Source organism: Stenella coeruleoalba (genome assembly GCF_951394435.1).
Source record: "Stenella coeruleoalba genome assembly, chromosome: 16".
Taxonomy (NCBI): domain Eukaryota; kingdom Metazoa; phylum Chordata; class Mammalia; order Artiodactyla; family Delphinidae; genus Stenella; species Stenella coeruleoalba.
The window spans coordinates 13,504,816-13,531,074 of record NC_137162.1 but is presented as its reverse complement, the minus strand read 5'-3'; the positions used below and the strand labels follow the sequence as shown (position 1 = coordinate 13,531,074).

General features: G+C 40.0%; 2 protein-coding genes across 2 annotated transcripts in view; both read right to left on the bottom strand.

Annotated features, from left to right (window-relative positions):
- Nucleotides 1-25,641, bottom strand: part of PDZD8 (PDZ domain containing 8) — a 97,697-nt gene extending 72,056 nt beyond the window's left edge. Inside the window, exon 1 of the mRNA XM_079900789.1 lies at nt 24,556-25,641. Coding sequence (XP_079756915.1) covers nt 24,556-25,421 — 866 coding nt within the window. The 5' untranslated portion in view covers nt 25,422-25,641. The remainder of the gene's footprint in view (nt 1-24,555) is intronic.
- On the bottom strand, nt 7,689-9,442 carry LOC307175577 (gamma-aminobutyric acid receptor subunit alpha-5-like; the record flags this gene model as incomplete). The annotated part of the gene is given in 2 exon segments (XM_079900790.1): nt 7,689-8,768; nt 8,772-9,442. Coding segments are annotated over 2 exon segments (1,380 nt in total). The 5' UTR covers nt 9,072-9,442.
- Nucleotides 25,642-26,259: the final 618 nt, after the last annotated feature.

Sequence of the window (26,259 nt, the reverse complement as noted above, 5' to 3'; positions counted from 1 at the left end):
AATTCAAAAAAATACATGCACCCTTATGTTCATAGTAGCACTATTCACAATAGCCAAGACATGGAAACAACCTAAATGTCCACTGACAGACGAATGGATGGATAAAGAAGATGTGCTAAATATATATAATGGAATACTACTCAGCCATAAAAAAGCCATAGAAAAGAACAAAATAATGCCATTTGCAGCAATGGCAACTAGAGGGATGCAACTAGAAATTATCATACTAACTGAAGTATGTCAGAAAGAGAAAGACAGATACCATATGATATAACTTATATGTGGAATCTAAAATATGACACAAATGAACCTATCTATGAAACAGAACCAGAACCATAACCATGGACATAGAGAACAGACTGGTGGTTGTCAAGGGGGAGAGGGTTGGGGGAGGTATGGAGTTGGAGGTTGGGGTTAGCAGATGTAAGTTTTTATATATAGAATGGATAAACAACAAGGTCTTACTGTATAGCACAGGGAACTATATTCAGTATCCTGTGATAAACCATAATGGAAAAGAATGTTTATGCGTATAACTGAGTCACTCTGCTGTACAGCAGTAATTAACACAACATTGTAAATCAACTATATGTCAATAAAACAAAACAAAAGCTATTTGTTCAGCAAGCTACTAAACAGAAACCACACATTCACCAAGAACACTTGGTTTTCAAAACTTTTAGTCCAAGTCTTTAAATAGCCCAAACTCATAAAGGAATCCAAACAATGAAGTAGGCTACTTCTATCCCTTCCTTTTATATTCCCATCATACCACAAAATCCTTCCTTCATTAGCCTATATCTCCTGTGAACCTATCAACTTAAAAATGTCACTGTTTTCGCACTCAAGTTCCCTTTCTTTTCCCCTCACTCAAACCTTCTTTTACAAGCTATCTGTACTTCCTCTTGTAGAAAACTTTAAAAACCAACCTGGGAAGATGGACTTTTATAATGACAGCATGAGACACTCCACTGACCTGTTCCCAGTGAAGCTGGTGAAATTATTAAAACAAATATTAAAGCCTCTGGAAATGGTCCTAAGGGCAAACAAGAAACTTCCATTCAAGAAAACCTACAGAAATATGGTAAGAAAGGTGAGAGTCTGTGGTGTTGGAGCCAAGATTGCTCAGCAGGGAAGAGATTCCACTCTGGACTGCTGAAGCGAAGAACACAGGCTGCCTCACTTCCCCAGCACCCTGTCAGAGGGCCTTCTTCCTGGTTAAGTGCAGGGCATCAATGTTTCTCATCTGGCCCTCGACCACCTATTATTAGGCTAAGTTCTGGGAGAGAACGGTCAAGAAGTTGGGAGCTCCTTCCTTTGACTGAGTTCCCACTTGAGAAACAGAGACTACCTTGGGCATAGCACACTAAGAATACTGAGGCCTTGATAGTCCTTGCCCTGGCTCATGAAACAGTGGTTCTACGCCAAGAGAGGCAAGCCAAGAGAACCTCAGGCTGCTACCACCCCTCATCCCACCTCCATCTAGGGTCCAACAGCTAGAGTGGGGGTGTCACTCACAGAGAAGCTTGCCATTGTCCCCAACCCTAGCTCCAGAGCCCTGGCTCAAAGATTTTGCTGAGGGAGAAGGAGAGGGAAAGGCAGGACATAAAACAGCTCCTAAACTGTTCCCACACTTTGATTGGATTTGTGTGTAGAACAATGTCCCAGGGCATTGTTGAAAACAAAAGGCACAATGTCAGAGATTTAACACTCCACTAAAATAATCCAGGCAAATCACTAAAACACAAATAAATAAATAATAAATCCTGGGAGAGGGGGACCAGTATCCAGAGTTACTACAATATATTATCTAAAGTATTTGGTTTCCAACAAAAATTATGAGGCATATAAAGAAACAGGAAAGCATGATCCCTAAAGCAGAAAGAAAGCAGTCAACACAAACTGCCAGTTAAAGTGACCAGGTATTGGACTTAACAGAAAAAGACTTCAAAATAAGCCCTTACAAACATGTTCACAAAAAAATTTTTAAAGCATGATTAAAGGAGTAAAGGGCGGTATTATGACAATGTCACATCAAATATATAATATCAATAGCTATAAGAATAATTTTTTAAAAAAGCAAGTGGAAATTCTGGAGTTGAAAAATACAATAGGGACTTCCCTGGGGCACAGTGGTTAAGAATCCACCTGCCAACGCAGGGGACACAGGTTCGATCCCTGATCCGGGAAGATCCCACATGCTAAGGAGCAACTAAGCCCGTGCACCACAACTACTGAGCCCGTGCACCACAACTACTGAAGCCTGCGCGCCTAGAGCCCGTGCTCTGCAACAAGAGAAGCCACCGCAATGAGAAGTCTGCGCACCACAACGAAAAGTAGCACCCGCTCACCGCAACTAGAGAAAGCCCGCGTGCAGCAACAAAGACCCAAAGTGGCCAAAAAATAAATAAAATTTTTAAAAAAGTACAATGCAATTTTGAAGTTCACAAAAAGGGTTCTGAATAGTAGATACGAACTGTCAAAAGAAAAAAAAAGTAGTGAATTCAAAGACAGGGCAACAGAGGTTATGTAAGCCAAAGAACAGAGGAAAAAAATGAAGAAAAATAAACTGAGCCTTAGAGAAATGATACCATTAAGTATACCAACATACACATAAAGGGAGTGCCAGCAGGAGGGGAGGGGAGAAGACAGAGAAGAGCAGAAAAAATATCCAAATAGAGGTAGGTAGCTAGTAAGCCCCCAAGCCACAAATTATGTGATTTCATTCATATGAAAATCCAGAATAGAGAAATCTATAGAGACAGAAAGTAATCAGTGGTTGCTTAGGGTTGGGGGTGGTAGATGGGCTAGGAGGTTGATGGGTGGAGGGTATGGGGTTTTGTTTTTGAGGTGATAAAAATGTTCTAAAATGACTGTGGTGATAGATGTAATATATCTGTGAATGTACTAAAAACCACTGAATTGTAGGTTTAAATAGGTGAATTATATGGAGTATGAATTATATCTCAATAAAGCTACTTTAAAAAAAACTTAACCCAGTTACCCAGAGATAATTGCTCTTGTCATTGCTTTGGTATGTAAATGTTTAGTTAGAATTATCTGATTAAAGAAACAAAACCATAAATGACACAGCTCCATTAAAATAACTTAAAGCCCCTTTTAAGGCTTATGAAAAACAAAGATTTGCTGAATGGCTACCATACCAGGTACTGACTGTATAAAGCATTTATTTGCTCACTTAATCCCCCCAAACCAGGCATTAGCACACCGTACAAAACGAAACAGTCCTAGAGGTCTAACAAACGCTATACACTGGAGCCAAAATTGGAACCTAGTTTCCTAGCACTGCCACAACAGAATACCACAGACTGGGTGGCTTAAAAAACAGAAACTTATTTTCTCACAGTGGAAGTCTAAGATCAAGGTGCCAAGAGGGCTGGTTTCTGGTAAAACCTCTCTCCTTGCTTACAGACAACCACCTTCTTGCTGTATCCTCTCATGACTTTTTTCTCTGCACACATACTCCTGGTATCTCTTCCTTTTCTTTTAAGGGCACCAGCCCTACTGGATTAGAGCTCCATCCTTACGACCTCATTTAACTTAAGTTACCTCCTTAAAGGTCCTATAACCTCAAATACAGTTACATGGAGGGTTAGGGCTTCAACATTTTGGGGGATACAATTTGCCCATAAAAGAACTCATAACTCTGCCCATAACTCTGGAGCCGGTTCCTGAGGCTGATTTGATTACCGACCTGTTTTCTGCTGGAATACATGCTCTAAAGCTGGTCTGAAGTTATCTGACAAGGATGGTCATGGTTTCACGTATATTACTGTGCTTGATCCTCACTCACAATAACATGGTGAGGCACATTGCAAATCATTTCCCCATTTCACACAACAGGTTCAGAGAGAGCAAAGAGCCTTGCTGCAGACTGCATACTTTATTAAAAAGTTACATGAAGATATATGCCAGCAAAATGAGGGCCTAAAGCAAGAAAGAAGAAAGTGATCCAGAAAATACTGGATCCAAGTCAAGAAGGCAATGATGTCCTAAACCCAGATGACAGAGGTCTGGCAAACCAAGAGAGAAGTCCAATTTGGGGAAGGTGATGAAAACTCCAAGAAGGAGATCTCCAGGAAATAGGGAATGAATCGAAGAGGCAGAAGACATGAGAAGAGGTTCATTTTTCAATTAAATCTTGAAGATTTGGTTAAGGCAACTTGGTAAGAGAATAAAAAAGAATTCAAACTTGACTCTAGGACCATAGTGCTTTAATGGCACAAAGATTCTGAAACTGGAATATAGAAAAGGAAGCATAAACTTGCATATTAGGCAGCTCTGCAATAAAAAAAAATTGTATAGACCTAACAATAACATAAATATTTCAATAAAGGAAGATTTAAGTCTGAACAGAACATAAATGTTATTATATATAAATAAGGATGTAGTTCAATGAATGAATTGAAAATAGTGACATAACTAGATTGGGAAAAGACAGAAGGGAAGGTGAGAGAGGATATCACTTAGCTAAATCTTCATCTATCTTAGCAGGAAGTCAATCAATAGAAAATATCTAAAGTCGCTGAATCAAGACAGCTGTATGACTTTGTTGAGCAAAATATAGGTAACATCATAATTAATTACTATAGCTAACATTTACTGAGTACTTACCACATAATGAAAGTCATTATATTTATTAATTCTCACAATTCTATGGGATAGGTACTATAATTAATCTCTATTTTGTAGATGAGGAAATTGAGACACAGGTTAAATAACTTGCTCAAGGTTACACAGTTAGTAAGTAGTGAAGCCAAGGAAAGAATCTAAGCAGTCTGGCTTCAAAACCTGTGTTATTAATCACTGCCTCTTAAAAGTTGTTAAAAATAGAAATAGTACTTATGGCTGCTTCTGAAGAGTGTGACCTAGGGAAGGAAAGTAGAGGCTTTAGCGAAGTAATTGTTGATTTTAATTCTAAGTCCTTCTGTTATATTTGATTTTTAAATTATGTACATTAACTCAAATGAAAAGACAGATAATATCAAATGTTGAAAAGGATGTGAAACTGCTAGTGTGCCATAACTACTTTGAAAACTGTGTGGCAATTATCTGCTACACAGGGATAGATGCTTAACCTATGACCCAGCAACCCTAGATATCCAATAGAAATATGCATAAATGTACACCAAAAAACACGTATAAGAATATTCATAACAGCAATATCCAACTGTCCATCAACAATAGAAGGGATAAATTGAGGTACATGTGGAAGATGCCACAGCAAATAAACAAACTACATCAATACACAATAACATGGATTAATCTCACAAACATACTGTTGAGTCAAAGAAGTTAGAAAAACGATGAGTGTAAACACTATGGCTCAATTTATGTACAGTTAAGAAACAGGCACCTCCCTGCTCCGCACCCAGAGCAATGGTGGTAGAAGTCAGGATAGTAGTTACTCTTAGGCAGAGCAGGGAAGGTAGTGTAGCATATGAGGGACTTTCTGGATGCTGGTAATAATTCTATTCCTTGTTCTGAATGCTGTTTTGTTCATTTTGTAAAAATTCATTGAACTATATTTTTACAGTTAGTGTACTTTTTAAGCAGTGAGTTACACTTCAGTAAAAGTTTAAAAGAAAAAACATGTTTAATTTAAAAATATGTGTTACTCTGATAACATTTTTAAAATACATATTTAAAATTTTACACCTACAAGAGACGCCAAGCCTTCTTCTCATATGTGGATCTGAGATACTCTTTTTTAACATCTAAAATATGTTTTTGCTCCAAGATGTTTCTTCAAGACTGTTCTATAAGCACCCTGAATGCCAGCTGGTGACATCTCCATCACATGGCAGCAGTAAAACCGTTTGCAAACACTGATCTTTAGAGAAAAAGGGTTTACTACAAACCCAATATAAAAATATTCTGCAGTCTAAATCTACTCTTAACTTCAGCATGGGTTCTTGTGTCCTTGCCAAAATAATAAATCTGCTAGAGTTTTCAACTCAATAAAAGGGAAAACTTTCTAACAATTAGAGCCAGTCAAAAAGGACACAACTGTCTCAATGCACTGCATGCCTTCTATCTCTAAAAATATTCAGGTAGAGGTTGGATGAGGCTTCGTCAAGGAGGGAAGGTGTTGTATAAAGAACACAAAATTTAGAATCATACAAACATAGATTATGGTCCCAACTCCTAGAGATTTGTTTCAGAATAATCAAGGGAGGGGAGCGTGGGAAGATACAGATGATCAAAAGTGGCCACAAGTTAATGATTGTCTGGCTACATATAACGGGGTTCACTGAATTCTTAACTCTTAAGTTTGAAATTTCCCATAATGGAGAATTAGAAGTTTGCTGTGTATACTAAAACAACTTGGGTTCTCTCTTCCTGTTTCCTTTCTCTTCTATATTTTCCTTAGCAACATTATTTGCTCTCACTGCTTCTATAAATTCCATATATTTATGCTTAAAAGTAAATGGAACACCTTTTCTTCCAACTTGCTCCTCCTCTGTTTCACTGGCACCACTGATTTCATAGACTCTAAGAAACCTGAAGTTACCTTTTACTTCCCCCTTTCTCCAGCCAACCAGTTCCACCTCCATTTCCCCAACTTCATATTGCTTCATATTGCTTCATATATCTTCTACTTTTCTTCTGTGTTTCCCACTGGCTTGGTTCAGGTTTTCAATGATTACTTAGAATTTTATGACTTCTAAAATTGTGTTTCCTCTTCTTAAAAAAGACTATTTTCCTTTATTTTTTTATTTTTTATTTCTTAATGAACATTTAAGATTCATATATAGAAGCTAAAGCAATAAGTCAATCATGAAATAACATACAGGGAAATAAAATGGACAATAACTCATTTACAATTTCTCGCCACTGAAGCACTACACACTGGCTGCAGTGAGGTGTGGTCAATGTTTCAGACAGTGGATGCTCAGGCTAAATGCCAAGACTGTCATCACACTACTTTTTAAGATCTTTTCTTTCTTGATCATTGTTCAGTTAGTGGGGGGAGTCGGAGGGAGAGAAGTAAGTTTCATTCCCACCTCCCCCACAAAAAATATTTTTTAAGCAGTTAAATTTTTCCTTGGGGAAACACTGTATCTGTTAATCTAATGTACCATATATTTCTGTTATTAAATGTCTGCATAAATATTTGTTTATTCTATTTCTTAGCATAAGATCATGCAGTACTTTTAATTTCAGAACAGTAAGAATATCAAAGGTAATTAGTTTTGTATATAAATGCCCAGTTTCTTTTTCAATGAAAAATGTGCTCTTTGTGATATTTGTTTCTTGTGAGAGTTGGTCAAGTAATAATCATGGAGTATTTCCTAAAATATTTATTTGCTGGGAAAATTTGTATGAAATGACATTCAAAGTATAAAAAACATTGTTAGGTAATACTTGGAACAGTTAAAAATATACTTGTTTGTAAACTATCAATGTAAGATACTGAGCATCTGAGTGTCAGAGCCATTGTCTCCTGTTTTTCCAGAAAGTGGCTTGATTTGTCAATGTGACATCTTTGAAACATCTGACATTATATATAGAAACATCAAGGCAATATTATTTGTACATATTATTAAACATGCAAAAATTTCCTGAAAGATAGTGCCCAAATAAGGGAGGTCTCCCAAGCTCAACCTCTCCTTGGTGCCCGTCACTGAACGTATGGCTGTCTTGGAGTTTGGGAGCATGGCAGCTCATTTTGGAGAGGTAGCCCCTTTAATCACTGGCTTCCTATTCAAATATGTTGCCCAGTAAACTAGGCTGAAAGTGCCAAACAGGACTGGGAATATAATTCGGGACATTTTGTCGTTCTTGCTGATGCTGTTGTAAGTCTTTTTGTTTTCAGAAGTCTTGTCTTCAGGTTTTACTGAGGCTGAAGAGGCATTTGAGGTCCCTGCAGGGGTCTGCTCCTTTGCGATGTTTGGGGGGTGGGTCATCTTTCCAGTAGTATAAGCATTTGTTGATTTATTTAGTGTAAGTTCACACTCCTTTTTCTTGATCTTGGCTGCTTCCAAGGCTTTTTGGCCGTCCCAGGCTGGGCCTGTCTTTGTGAAATAGTTGACGGTGGCAAACTCGATCAGCGCAGAGAACACAAAAGTGTAGCACACGGCTATGAACCAGTCCATGGCCTTCGCATAAGCCACTTCGGGCAGAGAGTTCCGGGCACTGATGCTGAGGGTTGTCATGGTCAGCACCGTGGTCAACCCAAACACTGTCCCGGCTGGGACTGATTCTCGGTTCAGCCAAAAGGACAATTGAGACAAGATCACAGTCATTACGCAGGGGAGATAGGTCAGAATGACAAAGTACCCGGTCTTCCTCTTCAGATGGAAATGAGCCGTCATGATTGTGTATTCACCTGTGCTGGTGCTGATGCTCTCTGTGCCCACTGTCCGCCTCATCAGGTGGTATTGGTTCAGCCTGGAGCCATCTTCTGCCACCACCACCAACTTGGTTGTGCCGTTGGTCCAGACATAGACAACTTTGGAATTAGGATATGCACAGCTGCCAAATCTCAGAGGGCAGGCATGGGCCTCCATCGGGAAGTCAAGCTGCATTGGGCGCTCTGCCGAGATGGTCAAGCGCACGGTGCACAGCAGAGTGCCATCCTCCAGCCGCAGCAGCTTGTTGGGCGTGGTCATGTTGTGGGCGATGGACTTCTTCCCATTGTGGAGCAAGGTGTCTGGAGTCCAGACTTTGCTGGCAAGGAGGTTGTTGAGGGGCAGGCGCTGCATGGGACCTTTAAACTGAAGGCTTTCGTCTTTCCAGCTTTGTCAGAAAAACATGTCTATGGTGCATTCCATTTCCGTGTCAGACACTGGGCCGAAGTTGGTGACGTAGATGTCCGTTCTCACCTGAGTACTACGCTCTCTGAGCCCAGGCCTCAGTCTGCTGTCGTAGCCATCCAGGAGCCCATCCAAGATCCTGGTGAATACTGTGATGTTGTCATTGGTTTCATCTTTTACAGAACTGGTTGGCATTTGTGAAAAGCCAAAGTGACTGGCTAAGTTCATGGAAATACAAAACAGAAGGAGGCTTTTGATCATGATAAAGCTAGAGAACATTCCATTGTCCATTCCCAATAAGAATAATAGCTGAAGCAGATGAATTTGGAAGAATAACTGTTCCTTTCTCCACCTTGATCTTGAAGCTTTCTGAAATATTTGCCACGCGTTCAAAGTCAGCAAGCTACTCCTTGTTCTGCAAGGTGCCTGCGCGCCGGCCCAGGAAGGCAAGCCGTTGGCAAAGGTGCATCCTCCTCCTCCTCCGCCTGCTCTCAACCAGCTGGCAGGAGCGGAAGGCCAGTGCGGCGTCACCGCCCCATGCCGCCAGCTCGAACTGCCGCCAGCGCGAACTTCCCCAGTCCTCTCGGGCCGAAAGCCTCCGGTGCCCCCCGCGCTCCCGCCGCCACCCTGCGGCTCTGCTCCGCAACCGAGGCCGCGCTCTGCCCTGCTGCAGATCCCCCCCCCCCCCGCAAAAAGACTATTTTCTTAACCAAAAACAAAAGTCTGTGCCTTTTATTTTCTTTAATAAAACGCTACCTCACAGGATTATTACAAAGATTTAGGAGTTCATACATGTGAAGCACCTCGTAGAATTCCCAGCATGTAACAGGTACACGAATCCTGGTTTTCTTCCTTCTCTGTGCTTGAGTCTCATCAAACTGGCTCCTTACTGAATCCCTAAAGATATCATACAGTGTCCTGATTCTGTTCCTTTGCTATTTCTCCTACCTACACTGAACTTCCATCCCATCTTCCTATGTCTAAAGCTACACTATTCCTTAACAATCAGCTCAAATGTCACCTCATCCCTTCAACAAATATGTTTACTGTATTCAAGAATAGAGAGACCAATCAAAGTCAGGCACTCAGAGACTACAGTCTTATTTCATGGTCAGGAATACAAGCGTCACTACATCCTGCCTAAGGAAGAGAGTACAACAAGTAGATATAAATTAGGTAATTGGGAGTCCCGTGTGGTTTTTGCCTTTCAGTCTGACAGTCTTGACTCTCTCACATTAGGAACTAGCAAACGTAAGTGTGCTCCCAAATCTCCTAAACCAAATATATAAACTAGATAAATCAGTAGTGATCGTTTCAAAATGTGTCTTCATTTACGTTCTTCAGAGGCACCTCAGTGGTCCTTTAAATAATGAGTTCTCCTGCTGCATTTAAATATCATCACAAACCTCTATTAGCCATAACTTGTATGGTGCACATTATTATGCAAAGTATGGCACACTAATACAAAACTACACGTAACTAGAAAGAAAACAAAGTACAAATAGTTTGAAACATTCTTAATTTTCTATATTCGTAAACCATGAACCTAAATTTCAAATCTATTTTACGTAGACATTTAAACTGATATTACATTAAAAAGACAATTCATACACCAAGCTCCTCCACACTTAGCAAGGTTAACACAGCCGCATTATTTCTCCTGAGAGACATGTCTGCCTGCTAATCACTCTGATCCCATAACTAGCCCCACACGGTAAGCTCCTCTTCACTATTCAAGTTCTCCTTCAGAGTCACCTCCTCTCTAACCAGCACCCCTACCCCCACCCCCACCATCTGGTCATTGCTTCCCCATCTGTGTTCTAAAAGCACTTTATACACACTTCTGTTATGCCACTAATCACCCCATTTACATGTCTGTCTCTCTGTAGTTCTCCCACACCTCCCACTCCTCCCAACTAAATAGGGAGTTGCCTGAGGAGGGGAAACAGGCAGGTAGTACAGAACTGTGGTAAGATCAGACTCTGTAGCCAGACAGCTTGGCTTCGTATCCCATTCTGCTGCTTAGTAGCAATATGACCCGGAGCAAACTCTTGCCTTTAAGCCTCAGTTTCCTCATATGCAGAAGGAGGATAATAATTACACCAACCTCACAGTGCTGTTATAAGAATTACATGAAATAATTTAAAGCACTTAGCATCCCTCACTTCTCAGCTTCTTTGTGACATGGTAGTTTAAAGCAGTGTTAAGGACACAGGATTTAGTTAGGGCTTGGTTTTGAATTTTAGGTCCAACACTTATTAGCTTTGAGACCTTGGGCAAGCTATTTCAACTCTGAGTGCCTCAGTCTCTTCATCTGTAAAAGTAGGATAATAATTAGCACCTATGTTAGGGTTACTGTAAGGATTAGACAAGGAAGTTCACATAAAGCATCTGGCACAGGGAAGTGCTCTAGAAATATTTCCTATCAAGCTTCTATTTATTTATTTGAAGGCTGGTCTCCTAGAGACATGTCAGACAGCAAACTTCTTCCCTTCCACAAGGAACCATATCAGGACTCAGCATTCGCCACATATGATGTTCAAGGTTATAGCTGTTTGTCTTCCTTGGACTTCAGATTTCCCATGGCCACGATTTCAGTCACTATACTAGTTGTCCTTTGTGAGGATATAAACTTGCAAGTGCAAGGAAACAAGTTAATAATAGCCAGTGCGCTTTCCTACCTTAGGTATCACCTTTATACCTCCGTGTCATTAAGCTTTTTAACTAAGGCTTATATTAAACTGAATATATTAAGAAACTGACTTAAGGAAACCCATGCAGAATTGTTCTATTTATGGAATTCCTTGGTGTGCACTAGGCTGACAAAGTTCATACTTGGGAAAATGATTTTAATTTCTGTACTCCTAGGGAGAAAAAAGTACTCCTAAGTGGTAATGAAACTAAAACGAACAAGGATAACAAATACTGTTACAAAGAAACTTTTCCCACCTGCTCATCCATACGCCGTCTACCTAATATGAAAGGTTCACTTTTATCTAAACTCCTAATTCTGCACAGACTGATCAAGATCTAAAATGCTTCAAAATTTTCTGAAGCGGTTTTATATATACGTCGAACAAGAGTGATAATAGAGGCTGCAAGTCCCTCATAACAGAACTCAATAGCTGGTGACTCAAAGATGAGTCAATGTTAACTGATCTCCTATGCAGGAGAGAGATAAAGTATCAAATGAGATGAGTGGCTCAGGGAACCAAAGTAATTCTCTTGACCATGTCTAATAAATTGCCTATCTTTTTATGTTCATCATAACCTACAATGTGAAGGTCTCTTACCATAGCCTATGATCAATTAAATTGAAACTCTCAGCTTTCACAAAGCTAAAAAAAAGGGCAGAGCAATGAGAACTGTCCTCAAATCCCAACTCCTTCTATTCCTCTCTACCAGCTTTCCAATACATGCCTTTGAATAAGGGAATATAAAAATTACCACTTTACATGACTCTAGCACATTTACAAATTACATAATAATTTCATAGACATCCTTGATTCTCGTAACTCATAACAATGTACAGCATTATAAGTCTTATTTTACATATGAAAAAACTAAGGATGAGGAAGTTCAAGTAATAGCTTTCTGTGATCACATAGTAAATGGTACAGTCAAAACTGCAACACATCCACCCAGCCTGTGCTCCTTACAACACCAAGATGTACAAGCAATACTATAAAGCAACAAAAAATAATGTATGTATTTAATATTCATTAAAGCTGACTCAGAAAGTGAGGCAATAGGGGTATCTCCTTTACATATGGCCAAAAATAAATAAACTTCAGGTTAGACCAGCAGTTCTCAAATATTCTGTTCACAGGGCCCCTATACATTTTAAAAAATTATTAAGGACTCCAAAAATCTGTTGTTTATATGGGTTATATGAATCCATATTTGCCACATTAGAAACTAGAAATAATACTTTTAAACATAAGACTACAAAAGCTCACATTCCATTAGCCTTCAGGGTGATGATGTCATCGCATATCAGGAAACTCCTGGAAAACTCCATTGTACACTTATGAGAGAATGACAGTGAAAAAGGTGAAAACATGTTTGTATTATAATGAGAATAGTTCTGACTTGGTAGACTGCCCTGTAAGGCTCTCAAAGTCCAAAGGGGTCCTCAAACCATACTTTGAAAACCATTAGTAACAACTCTTAGTCATGGCAAATCTTCTTAAATTCCAAGTTGTAACTCGTTATTTTACTTTAAGTACACTGTTTCTCACACTAGATTAAAAAAAATCTTGAAGGAAGGAAGGACTGTTTTATTTATTCCCTCATTGCACTAATTCTCTTTGCAGTGTACTGTGCCCTGGACAAAGATGGTATCAAACAATTACTGAGTAAACTGAATCTCTTCTGAAATCTAGTGGATGGGGGGAAAGAAAACATCTTATGCCAAAATTATCACTTCCCTACTATGCAAAGATAAGAAAGATGAAGTATGTAACACAGAGGTCTGTCTTAAGTCAGTTAGCTGTATTGAACAGACAGAAACTCCATTCCAGATATGAAGTAAGAAACAGCAAAAGATCTGAACAAGAGAAATGAGGCAAAAGTTAATACTTTAGGGTTATAAATGTCCAGCTTTCCCCTCAATTTTCTCTATCCAAATAAAAGTAGCAAAGCATTTTCTGAACTATAAATGATTTTTAATATTATCCATATCTATGCTACACTTAGTTCATAACCCAATCACCTAACTAAAGTCAAACTTATTAAATGAAAATAAAGATGATTTGTACCTGCACATTTAGGAGAAATTCCTACATTAGACCTATGCAGAAATAACAGAGAAGTGAATAATAATGCCACCTCATTCTTTTCTCTAAGAACTTTAAAAACTTTAGATTTTTGTTTCATTCAGTATCAAAAATTACAAGTTACATGACTTACCCAACTATACACTAAATAAAGAAATCCGCAGTAAACAGATGTTCCTCATCACATAATCCTACTATTTCAGGGCAAGAGGCTGAGTTACTTTCAAGAAAAACCTTAAGACCACAGAGGCTCCAACAATTATTACCACAGATTCTGGTCTAAAATGCTTGTTGACTGGCATGAATCTCAGAATGAATCCAAATCCTAACTCTATAGTACTAAAAAATTCAAATAGTTTGAATAATCTACTCAAATATTTTAAGTAAGCAATTTACCCCTAAAATGGCTTATAATTTAGATAAATTGTATTCATGGGCTTTACTACAGACTAAGATGGTCATGAATTTTCTCCTTACACTTCACTAATTTCAAAATAGCTGAACTAAATTCAATCTGTGCTATCTACCACTCCAGCAACAGTAAACAAAAGCAATCATATTTTGCTACAAACATTTACTTAAATTTTTCCCATGTCAAGAGTCTGCAATTCTAGTTCTGATTAAAATCCAAAGTTAAATACTGAGAACTAATAACCTTTCCAAATATTAAAATAGATGACACATAATCTTCGTAAACTTTCCAAAAATAATATTGTACTTAATAATGGTGAGAACAAAACAAAATTTTCAGTGTATTATAAAAATAATTATCACAATGAAATTAGCTATGGAAGAATGGCTCTTAACTTCAGCCTCAGCAAGTTTCACAGAACTAAAAGCTTTGAATTATTTACTTGCTTGACCAAATAACTAAGGTAGCGAGACTGTGTAGTCAGCAACCACATTCATCCTTAGTAATAAGTATGAGTATAATCTAATATGCATGAAAAGCTATTGTGTGAAAAGAACAATGAGTGCGCACACCACACCAGATGCACTATTTGGTAGATACTGATGTCTGCATGAAACAGCTGTACTAAGAAAACAACACAGTCATTTTTCAAAACAGAGATTCTTGTAGCCAGCTACTAAACAGAAATAATATCTCCCCCATTATTGTTACTTAAGATTTTACAGCAAAGAAAACAATAGTCACTTATAATTGCAGATTATATAGGAGGATATGGAGTTGATCCTGGCAGAAACACCATTTCTAAACATACTTAGGTTACAAATACCTATTCAACTGGCACATACCTCACCAACGAAACAAGTACACATAACAGGTACTTAATACAAAAGAATAAACTCAACTAAAACATCTTTACTATGCTTGCTAATCAGCATTTTTGTTGTAAGTACATATCAGGAAGAATTATGCTGGGGAGTGGGAAATTGTGTAGCTTTTTTTTTTTTATCAAAGTTATGCAAATCAAAGCATGGACATTCCAGTAATCCACCTACCATATCATCAGCCCCATTCTCCCACAATACATGAAGAATTTATGGGCATAAAGATCCAATGGGCTGATTAGAGAAGAAATACATGTTCTAAAGCATTCTGCTGGTTTGAGGAAAACTGGTAATTATGCACCAAACCAGTGAAAATAAGTTTTATTGTTATTCTATATCAGTCCAAGGGAAGGATGATAATCTGCGGTTTATCAATATTGGAACTTTCCTAAGAATGTGAAATTAAAAACCAAGGCTTCTGGAGTGCCAGAGAAGGCTGCAAACACATTTGTGTTTTGTCTTTGTGTGTGGGAATGAGAGGAGGAGAGATGGTGTCAGTAAGGTGCCTGACAGACCTTGAAGTCAGCACTGTGAACTGTTGGAAACCTCAATCAGCATCATTCGAGTGCGTGTGCGTGCCTGTGTGTGTGTGCCTGTGTATGTGTAGGGGAGAAGGCATTCCTCTTCAATACTGATTTTACAATCAGAACTGGGTTATATATCATCAGTCTGTGTTTATAACAACAACCTTCAACCATTAAAAAAAAGGTTAATATGTTCTATACATTCTATTTAAAGAAATTCAGTGAACGGGTATTCTTTAGACAGACTAACTTCAAAATCCCAGGACTTCAGTTAGAAGGCTGAGTTCATTCTGTGAAAATTTATTAACTGTATACTTACGATTTGGGCAGTTTCTGTATATACACACAGAAATACACACACACACACACACAGAGTCAGTAAAAAGTTTGTGCAAAAAAAAAAATTCTGCGTTTAACAGGCTAGCGTACTTTTTTATATAGGATAGTCAAAAAGTGATATGGAAGCAAGGAACTGAAAAAGTGAAAGGGTAAGCTCTTTGGCTATCTGTGGGAAAAACATTCTTGGAGAAGGTCTAGCAAAGGCCTTGTGATGGGTGCAGCTTGGAGTGTGAGAACACCCAGAAGGCCAGAAAAGAGTAAGTGAGAGGAAGAGTTATAGAATATAAGAGTTACAGAAAATAAGGTATGGCCAAAAGTGGAGTAAATCAGTAAATGACTTAGACCTATGCATAGTGCCTGGAGAAATGTCTATGTTACACCTACAAACCAATTTTCAGGGTCACATTTATATTATACTCTCCACTTTATTATTAAGGAGAAAAGGATGGGGAGATGGAGAGGGAGGGGGAGATGGGGAGGGGAAGATGGAGAGGGAGGGACAGAGGGAGAGACAGGCACCTCCTCAGCATATAAGAGGCTTGTATTTGTGTGTTTGAGCATAAAGCTGGGTGTACAACTCAAACTTAATGCTTCAGTATATCAGAGGAATGAAATTAAAACGGAGAGGAGTACATTTAGTCAGCAGGTATCATATGTGACATTTATTATCTCCAATTAGATAGATATTATTTCCGTTTCCATTTTACAAATCTGGAAACTGAGACCAAGAGAAGATAAGGCCTTTTGTCCAAGGCCTTTTTGCATGGTAGAGTGCTGAATGCAAGTATACGTTAATTCAAAACTCTATCTACTGGAATAGACAATTTAAGTACTTCCCTATAGCTTCAACCAAAAGAATGAAATAATTCCATGGTATTGCCAGTCTCTATGTAGCACCTGCAGTTCTACTCATTTGAAGGTAAATATTTAACACTTACACCTCATTTTTCCCTAGTACAAATATAGTAAGTATGTGGTTTTATGGGAGTCCTAGCAATTTGGCAAGAGAGATTTCGAAACTACTCTGTAAAACTTCTGCTAATGACCCAGTAGTTGCTTTATGACTTTCCAATGAAGTGTGAAGTGCTCTCATGCCAGGCCCAAAGTGTTGGTAGGTCCTATGACTCTATAAAGGAACAAAGGGATTTAACGGCACTTGTTTCCTGGTGACACTGTTCTGAGGAAACGGAGAATGTGAAGGGAAGAAATGCTGGGTCAGTATTTAACTTCTAAAGTAGATATTTAGTGGTAGAAACTAACTAACTTGTTCGTATTGAACAACTGATTCAGAAAGTCTCAGCCTGCTATAGGGAATCTTACTAAGAGAAAAAAAAGAGACAGGTTATACTTTCTTGGATAGTGAGAGGTTTTTTAGAAATGCCTGAGCTGGGGCTTCCCTGGTGGCGTAGTGATTAAGAATCCGCCTGCCAATGCAGGGTACACAGGTTCGAACCCTGGTTGGGGAAGATCCCACATGCTGCGGCGCAACTAAGCCCGTGCGCCACAACTACTGAGCCTGCGCTCTAGAGCCTTGCTGCACAACAAGAGAAGCCAACTCAATGAAAAGCCTGTGCACTGCAACGAAGAGTAGCTCCCGCTCGCCGCAACTAGAGAAAGCCTGTGCGCATCAAGCAGGACTCAACACAGCCAAAAATAAATAAATAAATAAATTAAAAAAAAAAAAAAGAATAGAAATGCTGGAGCCATTGAAGGCATACAAGAAGGACAGCAAAAGTATTAAGTGCTTAATATTTGTTTTAGCAGGTTAGTTTTAGTTATATTTATGGAAAGTTGTATCCCTCTGTGTTTACTATGCAACCGGGAGTTAATGACCCCAGACAGGTTTCCAGAGGACTAAAAATTCCATGAAATTAAACTGTTTATGCATTTTTCTGCAGAGTATCCACAGTTTTCATTAGCTTTCCAAAAAGGACCCTCAAAAAAAGGTTTAAAAGTACCTTTCAACATATATGCGTACACGTTCCTTTTTTGTATGCACTTAACCATAGTTTTTTTGTTTTTTAGGGTTTTCTGTTTAAGGGTTTAGAGCAGGAATTAGCAAACCATTTTTTATAAAGGGCCAGATAGGATATATTTTAGAATCCGTGGGTGCATATGGTCTGTTGCACATTCTTCTTCTTCTCTCTCTCTTTTTTTTGAACAACTTTAAATGTAAAGTTAAAAAATGTAAAAGCCATTCTTAATTTGTGGGCCTAACACCAGCTTGTTTGCAAACTCCCGGTTTATTCAGAGTAACCATTGATATATCTCTGCAGAAGTAACACAGCATGTCTTTGGGAGTCCAGGACTTTTTAAAATTTTTATTATTATTATTTTTTTATTATTATTTTTACATCTTTATTGGAGCATAATTGCTTTACAATGGTGTGTTAGTTCCTGCTTTATAACAAAGTGAATCAGTTATACATATGTTCCCATATCTCTTCCCTCTTGCGTCTCCCTCCCTCCCACCCTCCTTATCCCACCCCTCTAGGTGGTCACAAAGCACGGAGCCGATCTCCCTGTGCTATGTGGCTGCTTCCCACTAGCTATCTGTTTTACGTTTGGTAGTGTATATATGTCCATGCCACTCTCTCGCTTTGTCACAGCTTACCCTTCCCCCTCCCCATATCCTCAAGTCCATTCTCCAGTAGGTCTGTGTCTTTATTCCTGTCTTACCCCTAGGTTCTTCATGACATTTTTTCTTAAATTCCATATATATGTGTTAGCATACGGTATTTGTCTTTCTCTTTCTGACTTACTTCACTCTGTATGACAGACTCTAGGTCTATCCACCTCATTACAAATAGCTCAATTTCGTTTCCTTTTATGGCTGAGTAATATGCCATTGTATATATGTGCCACATCTTCTTTATCCATTCATCCGATGATGGACACTTAGGTTGTTTCCATCTCCTGGCTATTGTCAGGATTTTTTTTTTTTTAAAGGACTTTGAGAAAGTCACTAAGCCCCTCAGTCTCAAGTTTCCACATCTTTGTAAAAATGAGATACCGACCTCTCCTACACAGTTCCTTTAACTATTAAGAGAGATAGCAAGTGTATGGAACTGCACACACATTTCCTGGCATATAGTTAGCAAACTGATTTTATTACCTGTGCCTCTATCTCATATGATAAATTAGTAATATTTATAAGTCAATATTAAGTTTTTGGTCAGGCATGCTCCTCCAATGCAATCTACTTTATAATGATCTGCTTTGGCTACTACTTCTAGTAACAAAGTAGGGCTTTCCCAGAAGCCAACAGACCTGTACACCACAGATTAGAATCCAACAGTTTCCTCATAATTACTCTTCTCCTTTCAATACGTAAATCAAATTTCTAGAGCAAAGATTTAATTTTCAATATATTATTTTCTATCTGAAGTGTTTTAAATGCCTAAATCATAATAATTCAAAACAGCTTAAGAAAACCCAACTTGCAAGAAGTTATTAAAACCAACACTAAACTGGAGCATACTTAGGTGTACCAAAGAAACTAAGGCCACAAAATATTATACAACACAAAGTAATCAAGTATTTGCCTAGCAGAGACACTGATCTCTCCTCTGTTTCTCACAAAACTGAAGGTCTTAAATGTATCCAAATGTCATTATAATGAGCTTTAATTTAATTGTTCATTGCTTTCCCCTGGAAGACTAACCAGCTTGAAAGCATGAACTCTGTTTTAACCATTTTTTTATCACCATACTCTCACACAACAGGAGGTATGGTAGTCTTCAGGAAATAGTTACTGAAAATAAGTGTCTATTTTTAAAATGACAACTATCTAAGATAATGATCTTACAATTCCATTTATATAGAGATACTCATCTGAGCAGGAGTACAAGAAAAAGCATAATAGATAAAAAATTAGCAAATACATTACATCATTACTCCAGAACAGCTAGCGTGATACCCCAATGTCCTTGTCTCCACTCTCCCAAAGTATCAAAGGTGAGTTATATTTCCTACTAACATTAGTAAGTAACTAACATTAGTAAGTAAACATTAGTAAGTAAAACTAACATTAGTAAGTAAAACTAACATTAGTAAGTAAAACTATGATTCCTACTTACTAAAGTAAACAGTAAGTAACTAACATTAGTAAGTAAACATTAGTAAGTAAAACTAACATTAGTAAGTAAAACTATGATTCCTACAATCACTAAGGAATTTTAGCAGCTATTTTAAAGTATTTTCCAGCCTAAGCAAAGATACCTTTTACAAGTTGTCTATATATAGAAAAAAAAGTATGAAAGCGTAAGTGAATAAACACAGCACATACACTTAACTTTACAAATGATTTTGTCAGCTTTCAGAGAATTTACTTTGAAAGTTTTTAAGAAGACATCAATTACTATCCTTACCTCAAATAATCAGTAAAATTTAAAATGTTATAATTAACATTAAGAATAAATGTTTTTCTTCCTCATCTCAGAAGACCAAGGAAGAAATAACACAATTACAAGCCACATTATAGAGTATGAGGCTTTCCAGACCAAGCCTAATTTAGTTCTCTGAAATTAATGGTATATTTAGAGAAGATGTAGATAAAGATGCTAAAAGACCCTATCTAACTAAATACAGTCCTGTCCTCGCCTCCTCAATCTCCAGTCACTAAGAATATGTGAAAGTTTTCTACAAATACATATTGGAATATTTTCAAGAGTAAAAGAACAAAACAGTTATGACAAAACAGTCATGTTCAGAAGACATTCCGTGAACCTGAAAAGTGAAGTTTCCCCCAAATATTTGTTCCATACTCATTCATTAAATTCAAATGGTGTCAATAAGTAGATGCCCCCTCATTTGTAAGTCAGAGAAGTAAACACTTATATATAGTTAATTAATGACCCAAACCTTGCACTAAAGCAAAAGTCCACCAAACTCAAGGTAAAAGCAGCCACTGTCTACTTACTATCACTGTACTGCAGAGAAACGAAAAATGTTTCAAGGGATTTTTAAAAGATTTCTAACAGAATGATTTTCTTTAACATTCAACATTATAATGATAATGTCTTTTATAAAATAAAGTTGCTCAGTGAAAGTCTCTTCGAAGACATAATGTTTAAAGAGGGACAGAAATTATCACCCTCTACTATCCAGCTGTTAACTAACTCTTCCCATTTTCGATGAAGAGCAACAGTAACGCTCCTCATTTAGTAAGCATCTCAAGTTTATATTGCCAGGCCAGGCAAGTACCATCAGTAAATGTAGCAAGTGGGTGGGAACTACAAGCTACACGTGAGGTTCCGGCAGCTGCTACTAGACTCCATCTCTCCATCTTATTATTGCTAGGACAAATGCAAGCCTAGTGCTACCAGATCTTCCAAATTTTCCTAAGAAAAGCCAGAAATCCAAATCATGCAAAATTTTCCATTTTTAAATGTTGGCAATTAAGAAATAAGAAAACCACAGTGCAGGCCAAATTCAAAGTACCTACAAACTGAATCTGGCCTTTCAGTATGCAACAACTGCTAACTACACAGCAATAATAACCCAAGGAACAGAAGCATCAGTAAGAATCTCAAATGTCAGACTCCCAAACCCTAAACTCCTCAGGACTATTACTCAGATTTCATGTTAAAGATGGATTCTCCGTGTAATCAAGAACACTGGTGGTAATCCTTCTCTCTTGAAGACTAATTTTTGACTAATAATAATTTTTTAAAAACTATGGCTTTTACTATTTTAAAGTATACATTTTAAGAAAAAATCAAAACAATGAACACCGAGGTGGTGAAATCAGAATATTAGTAAAAATTAATAAAATTAGAATTATAATATGTAGAAAATGTATACTTATTTAAAAATACTATAATGCTTTACAAACTGTGTTAGTTGGGTAAATGTCTGTCAGCTGGGTCCCCAGAAAGCAACCAATCATTTGAGCTCTCTTCTCATCTCTTTATGAGACATCAAGAATGGGTAGTCCTGATGGGCCACTTTTACTTTAGCAACATGAAAATAAAAAACAAATGAAGAGGGGGAAAAAGTGACAACGATGTTAATTGGCAAGGTATTTCTGTTTTATAATAATTTCAAGTGCCAAAAGATCCTAAGACTCAATACAATTTTCGTTACTGCTTTAGCTCTAAGTAGATTAGATAGCTAAAAAGGATAAACTAGCAAGACCTTCTATTTAGAAATAAAATCTGCTGGATTAAAAAAGAAATGCTAAGTGGGGCAGCACCCAAAGGTTTAACCTTATGATTTAACCTTAAAAGGATCGTTTCTCAAAATTTCCAAAAAAAATTTTTTTAAGAAAAAAAAAAAGCTTTATAGTCATACTCAGAGTTCTCAGTTAATTTGGAAGGCTACCCCCACATATTTTGATGACATACTTAAAAAAAAAAATCCTTAAGAACAACACAGCAGAGTTTAAGGAAAAAGGGCAGCTTGACTTTATCAGAACTTGACAGCTGTGTGATTTTAAGCAAGTTATTTAACTACTCTGGGCACTATCCCCTGATCTATAAAAAAGGATAAACCATAGCTACTTTAATTCTCATGATGAGAATTGTGATACATCTTAAATGTATTTTAATTCATTCTCTTAGCTGAAACTTGAATCTGTACCACAACATCAGTACTTTAAAATATTCCTGGCAGAACAGCTACACACAGATGAGAGAACTCAACACTTCTTGAAGCAGCCCTTTTCATCCTCACACTTCTATCATTTTCTTTTACTAAACTAAAATCAGCTTCCTAGTTACTTCAACCCCATCAATCACATTCTAGTTTAAATCTTATTAAGTACAGCTAATTCAATTCTCACTAAACTCCAACCTCCATAAGGACTGAGACTGTTCAGTATTGAAACCCCAGCACCTAAAACAATGATAAGCACATAGCAGGTGTACAATAAATATTTACAGATTGAGTGATATGTTCTGTACAGTATTTACTGATTGACCATTGAAATGCCTTCGAATATAAAGAGCACAGGTGTGTATACTTCTGGAGGTGATCATTTAATGCTTAAGGTTTAAAAGTTGAAATATCATACATAACCAAACACACACATGCTATGTTTTTAAAAATTCCTTTGGATACAGTAAATAAAAGCAATTTTGCTACATTTTAAACGATGATGCTATTCAATGATACAGATGATAAAGTTCCTTCAAAGCAATAAACCTATTAATGGCTCCATAACTTCTAATCATAATTTCCTTCAGATTTAACTGAATTCCAAGTCTACATTAAAAAAAAAACCTCAAAATGACATGTACCCTCACTACCACTGGCTATCCTACAAATAACCCCCAAATAATAACTTAGTCAAGTTTTATCACCTGAAAGTTACCCAGAAAACATCAGAATTGAAATTGTGATAGAATTATCAAAATCTGTAACAACTTTCTCTCATGACTTTCTTAGCCACACACTGCTATAAACACCTTACTGCTTAAACACTAGAACTCATTTATAATTTAGTCACTTATATTTCAGAGCTGAAAGAGTAGGTTTCATAAAGTTATGTTCTACTTCACAGAACAGGAAATCAAACAGTGGATGACCACCTCTGCAAATCTATGGAAATATTTCCATTATAAATTTCTCCTGCCACCTGATGGTTTTAAGCCGTCACTCTGTGATATTAGCGTAAACAAAACACGATTACTAAGGTAAATCTGCCACATCACACAAGTCAATACTCCACCCCAAACCCAAACATCAAATATTCCTGAATTATTTGGGTCACTGATGCTTGAAACTGTGGTAGAAAATCAGTGATCTAGAAACATGTAACTTCCACTAAAGGAAACTAGGTAAGGCAAATACCAGATTTACATAATTTTATAGGAAAGAACAAAATCTAAAAGCGTCAAACATTTTAATGAACACAAAATTAAAGGAGGACAGAAAGTAAAATTAAAAATTCATGTTTTGTAAGAAATAGCCATACATGACCCTTTCAACACCGACAAGCCTTCCCAGACCAAAGTGGATGAAGCCTCTAGCCCTACAAAACTTTCTTTCCCCTTCCACTTCCATATTAAAAAAAAACAACCCAAACCCTTGTACATTAATCAAAATAGTATACTACAGAAACCGCCAGATATAGGGAGACTTTAAAACAGTTAAAATCACTACCAATCTTTAAAATACTATCTGCAGGGCCATTTCGGGTACTGTGGGAGGAACTCAGAGCCAGGAAGAGCTGAAACGTGAGGGGCAGTCTGCATCTGTGCTATAGAACCCACCCCCAAAGGGCAGATGGCGTTAACACAGAATGTACAGAGAATTACAACACGCACAGGCTCCCAACTCGTTACCAATCTGCAGTGGAAGAGTATTCCTTTCCAACAGACACTCCCTCTACCCTGAAAGTTGCCGAAGCAGCACAGCAAAACGGGCCTGCAGTTGCAAAACACAACAGCCCTGGGCTACCAGCACACTCTTCACGCCTGTACTTTGTGTCCAGGAACAATTTCTCAACCTGGCCAAGGTGATGCAGCAAAGCTGCCCTCAATGCAGCAGCCACGGATAGAAGTTTCTCAACAGTCCCAGAGCCATCCCGGGGAGGAGGGTGGACTTCCCTTCCATCTTCAATATGCTGCTTCGACCCATGCTGACAGCACCCTGGATGCCCAAGAACACACGAAGAGGTTTCTAGCTCCCATTAAGGCCCTTCGGAAGCAAAGAACGTAGGCACTACCTGCCTGTATCTAGGGCCCTGTCCAGGGCTGGGAAGAGCCCTGGAAAGCAGGGACTGGGATTCAGTCGTGGCCCTTCCCACCCACGCAGGCGGCAGCGTGCCTCCAGGCCCGGGGTCCCAGCAGCCAGGCCCCCGTGGCCGGGCGACCCTTCCCCCCACGCCCCTCTCACCTGATCTTGTAACTCGGGAGGGTGTGCTTGCGCTTGATGACTTTCTTGAGCTGGTTGACGATGATGGAGGTCAGCTGCGGCATGGGCCGCCCTTCGAACTGGGAGCGCACCTCGAAGTCGATCAGCGGGTCCTCCACGAAGGAGAAGAACCAGTGGGTGAAGGGCACGCGGGTGAGGACGAAGCGCAGCCTCCCCACCACCCGGGACAGCTTGACGAACAGGTAGGCGGACTTGCCGAAGACCAAGTCCACGTCGATGGCCAGGTGGAAGCCCCCGCTGTACTCCACCTCCGCCTCGAAGGCCAGCTCCTCGGGGGAGGTGGCGGGCAGCGCCTCCCCCTCAGGAACGTCGGGCTCCCCGGTGGCCGAGGGCACCACGGGCCGGAGGAGCCGGATGGTCTTGATGAAGGGCACGGCCTCGCCCAGGAACACGTCCCGCAGGCTCAGCCCCTCCAGCAGGCGCCCGGCCGTCTTGGTCTGCAGCAGCTCCTCGAACTCCACCTTGATCTTCTTGGTGACCCAGCGGCGGGCCAGCGCGGTGTCCCGCAGCTCCCGGAACAGGAACAGGATGGTGGCGTTTAGGAAGTAGCAGGTCTCCCGCGTCGGCGGGGCGGGGGTCTCGGGGGCCGGAGTCGGGCCGCCCTCGGGTGGCCCGCCGGAGGGCTCCTCAGCCCCGCCGCCGCCATAAAGGTACTCTCTCAGGGCCAGGTCCGGCACCGGCTTGATGTAGCGGAAGCCGTCGGCCGCGCGGGCGGCCTCGTCCGGCGGCGGCTCGGGCTGTTTGCGGTAAAGCAGCAGGAACTGGGTGAGCAGCGTGAGTAAGGAGCCCAGCACGGCGGACGCCAGGATCATAAGCAGCAGCCCCATCCCGCCACCGCCTCCGCCCGGAGCGCCCGCGCCCTGGCCCCCGCGCCCACAGCGCGGCTTTCTTCACGGCGCCCTCCCCCCTACCTCCATCTTGAGGACATCGGGCGGCGGGGTCTGGGCGAGCGGCTCCCTGGGCCTCGTCCAGGGGCTCCGGACGGCGCACTGCAGCGCCCCAGCCTGCGGCGGCCCGCGCCTCCTCAGAAGCTCCCGGAGGCTGCTGCTGTGGTGGCGGCAGCGGGGGCGGGAGGGAGCGGAACGGCGCCTTCCTCTGGCCGCCGCTCATTGGACGAACGGCGAGTGACGTCAGGAGCGTACTCGCTCCCGGCGGCGTCGCCTGGCAGCCGGCGCCCGGGCACGCGTACGCGGGTCCTTCTTCACCTCTCGGGCGCCCTTCCAACCCCGCCCCCACGCCAACATCCTAGTCCCCCGCGATACACGTGGCTGTCACTTCTGAAGCCGCTGCGCGGATCTGGGAGGATAACTGGGGCCACCGGTTGGAGGATAAGGAGGCCGGGCGGAGATGTCGTGGCGGCGCGTTCTTGACTCCGGTCATCCCGTTATCTTCTAATGCGCCCATCCCCCCTCATTGGCCGCGGTCCCTGTTACCCCTGCTGCAGTGTGATTCTTCCACCCCCGTCCCTGAGAATGGGCTGGCGGCTTTCCCTGCCGGGCAGCGCCGCAAAAGATCTGAGTTGGCTGTTCGGAGACTTCCCAAGCCGAGGACAAGATTGCACTGCCTCTGAGACCGCGGTCGCCGACCATCAATCTGACCAGCAGACGCTCTGCGTTCGCGGAGGGTGGGCCCTGGGAAGGAGGGACAGAGAAAAAAGGAGTCAGA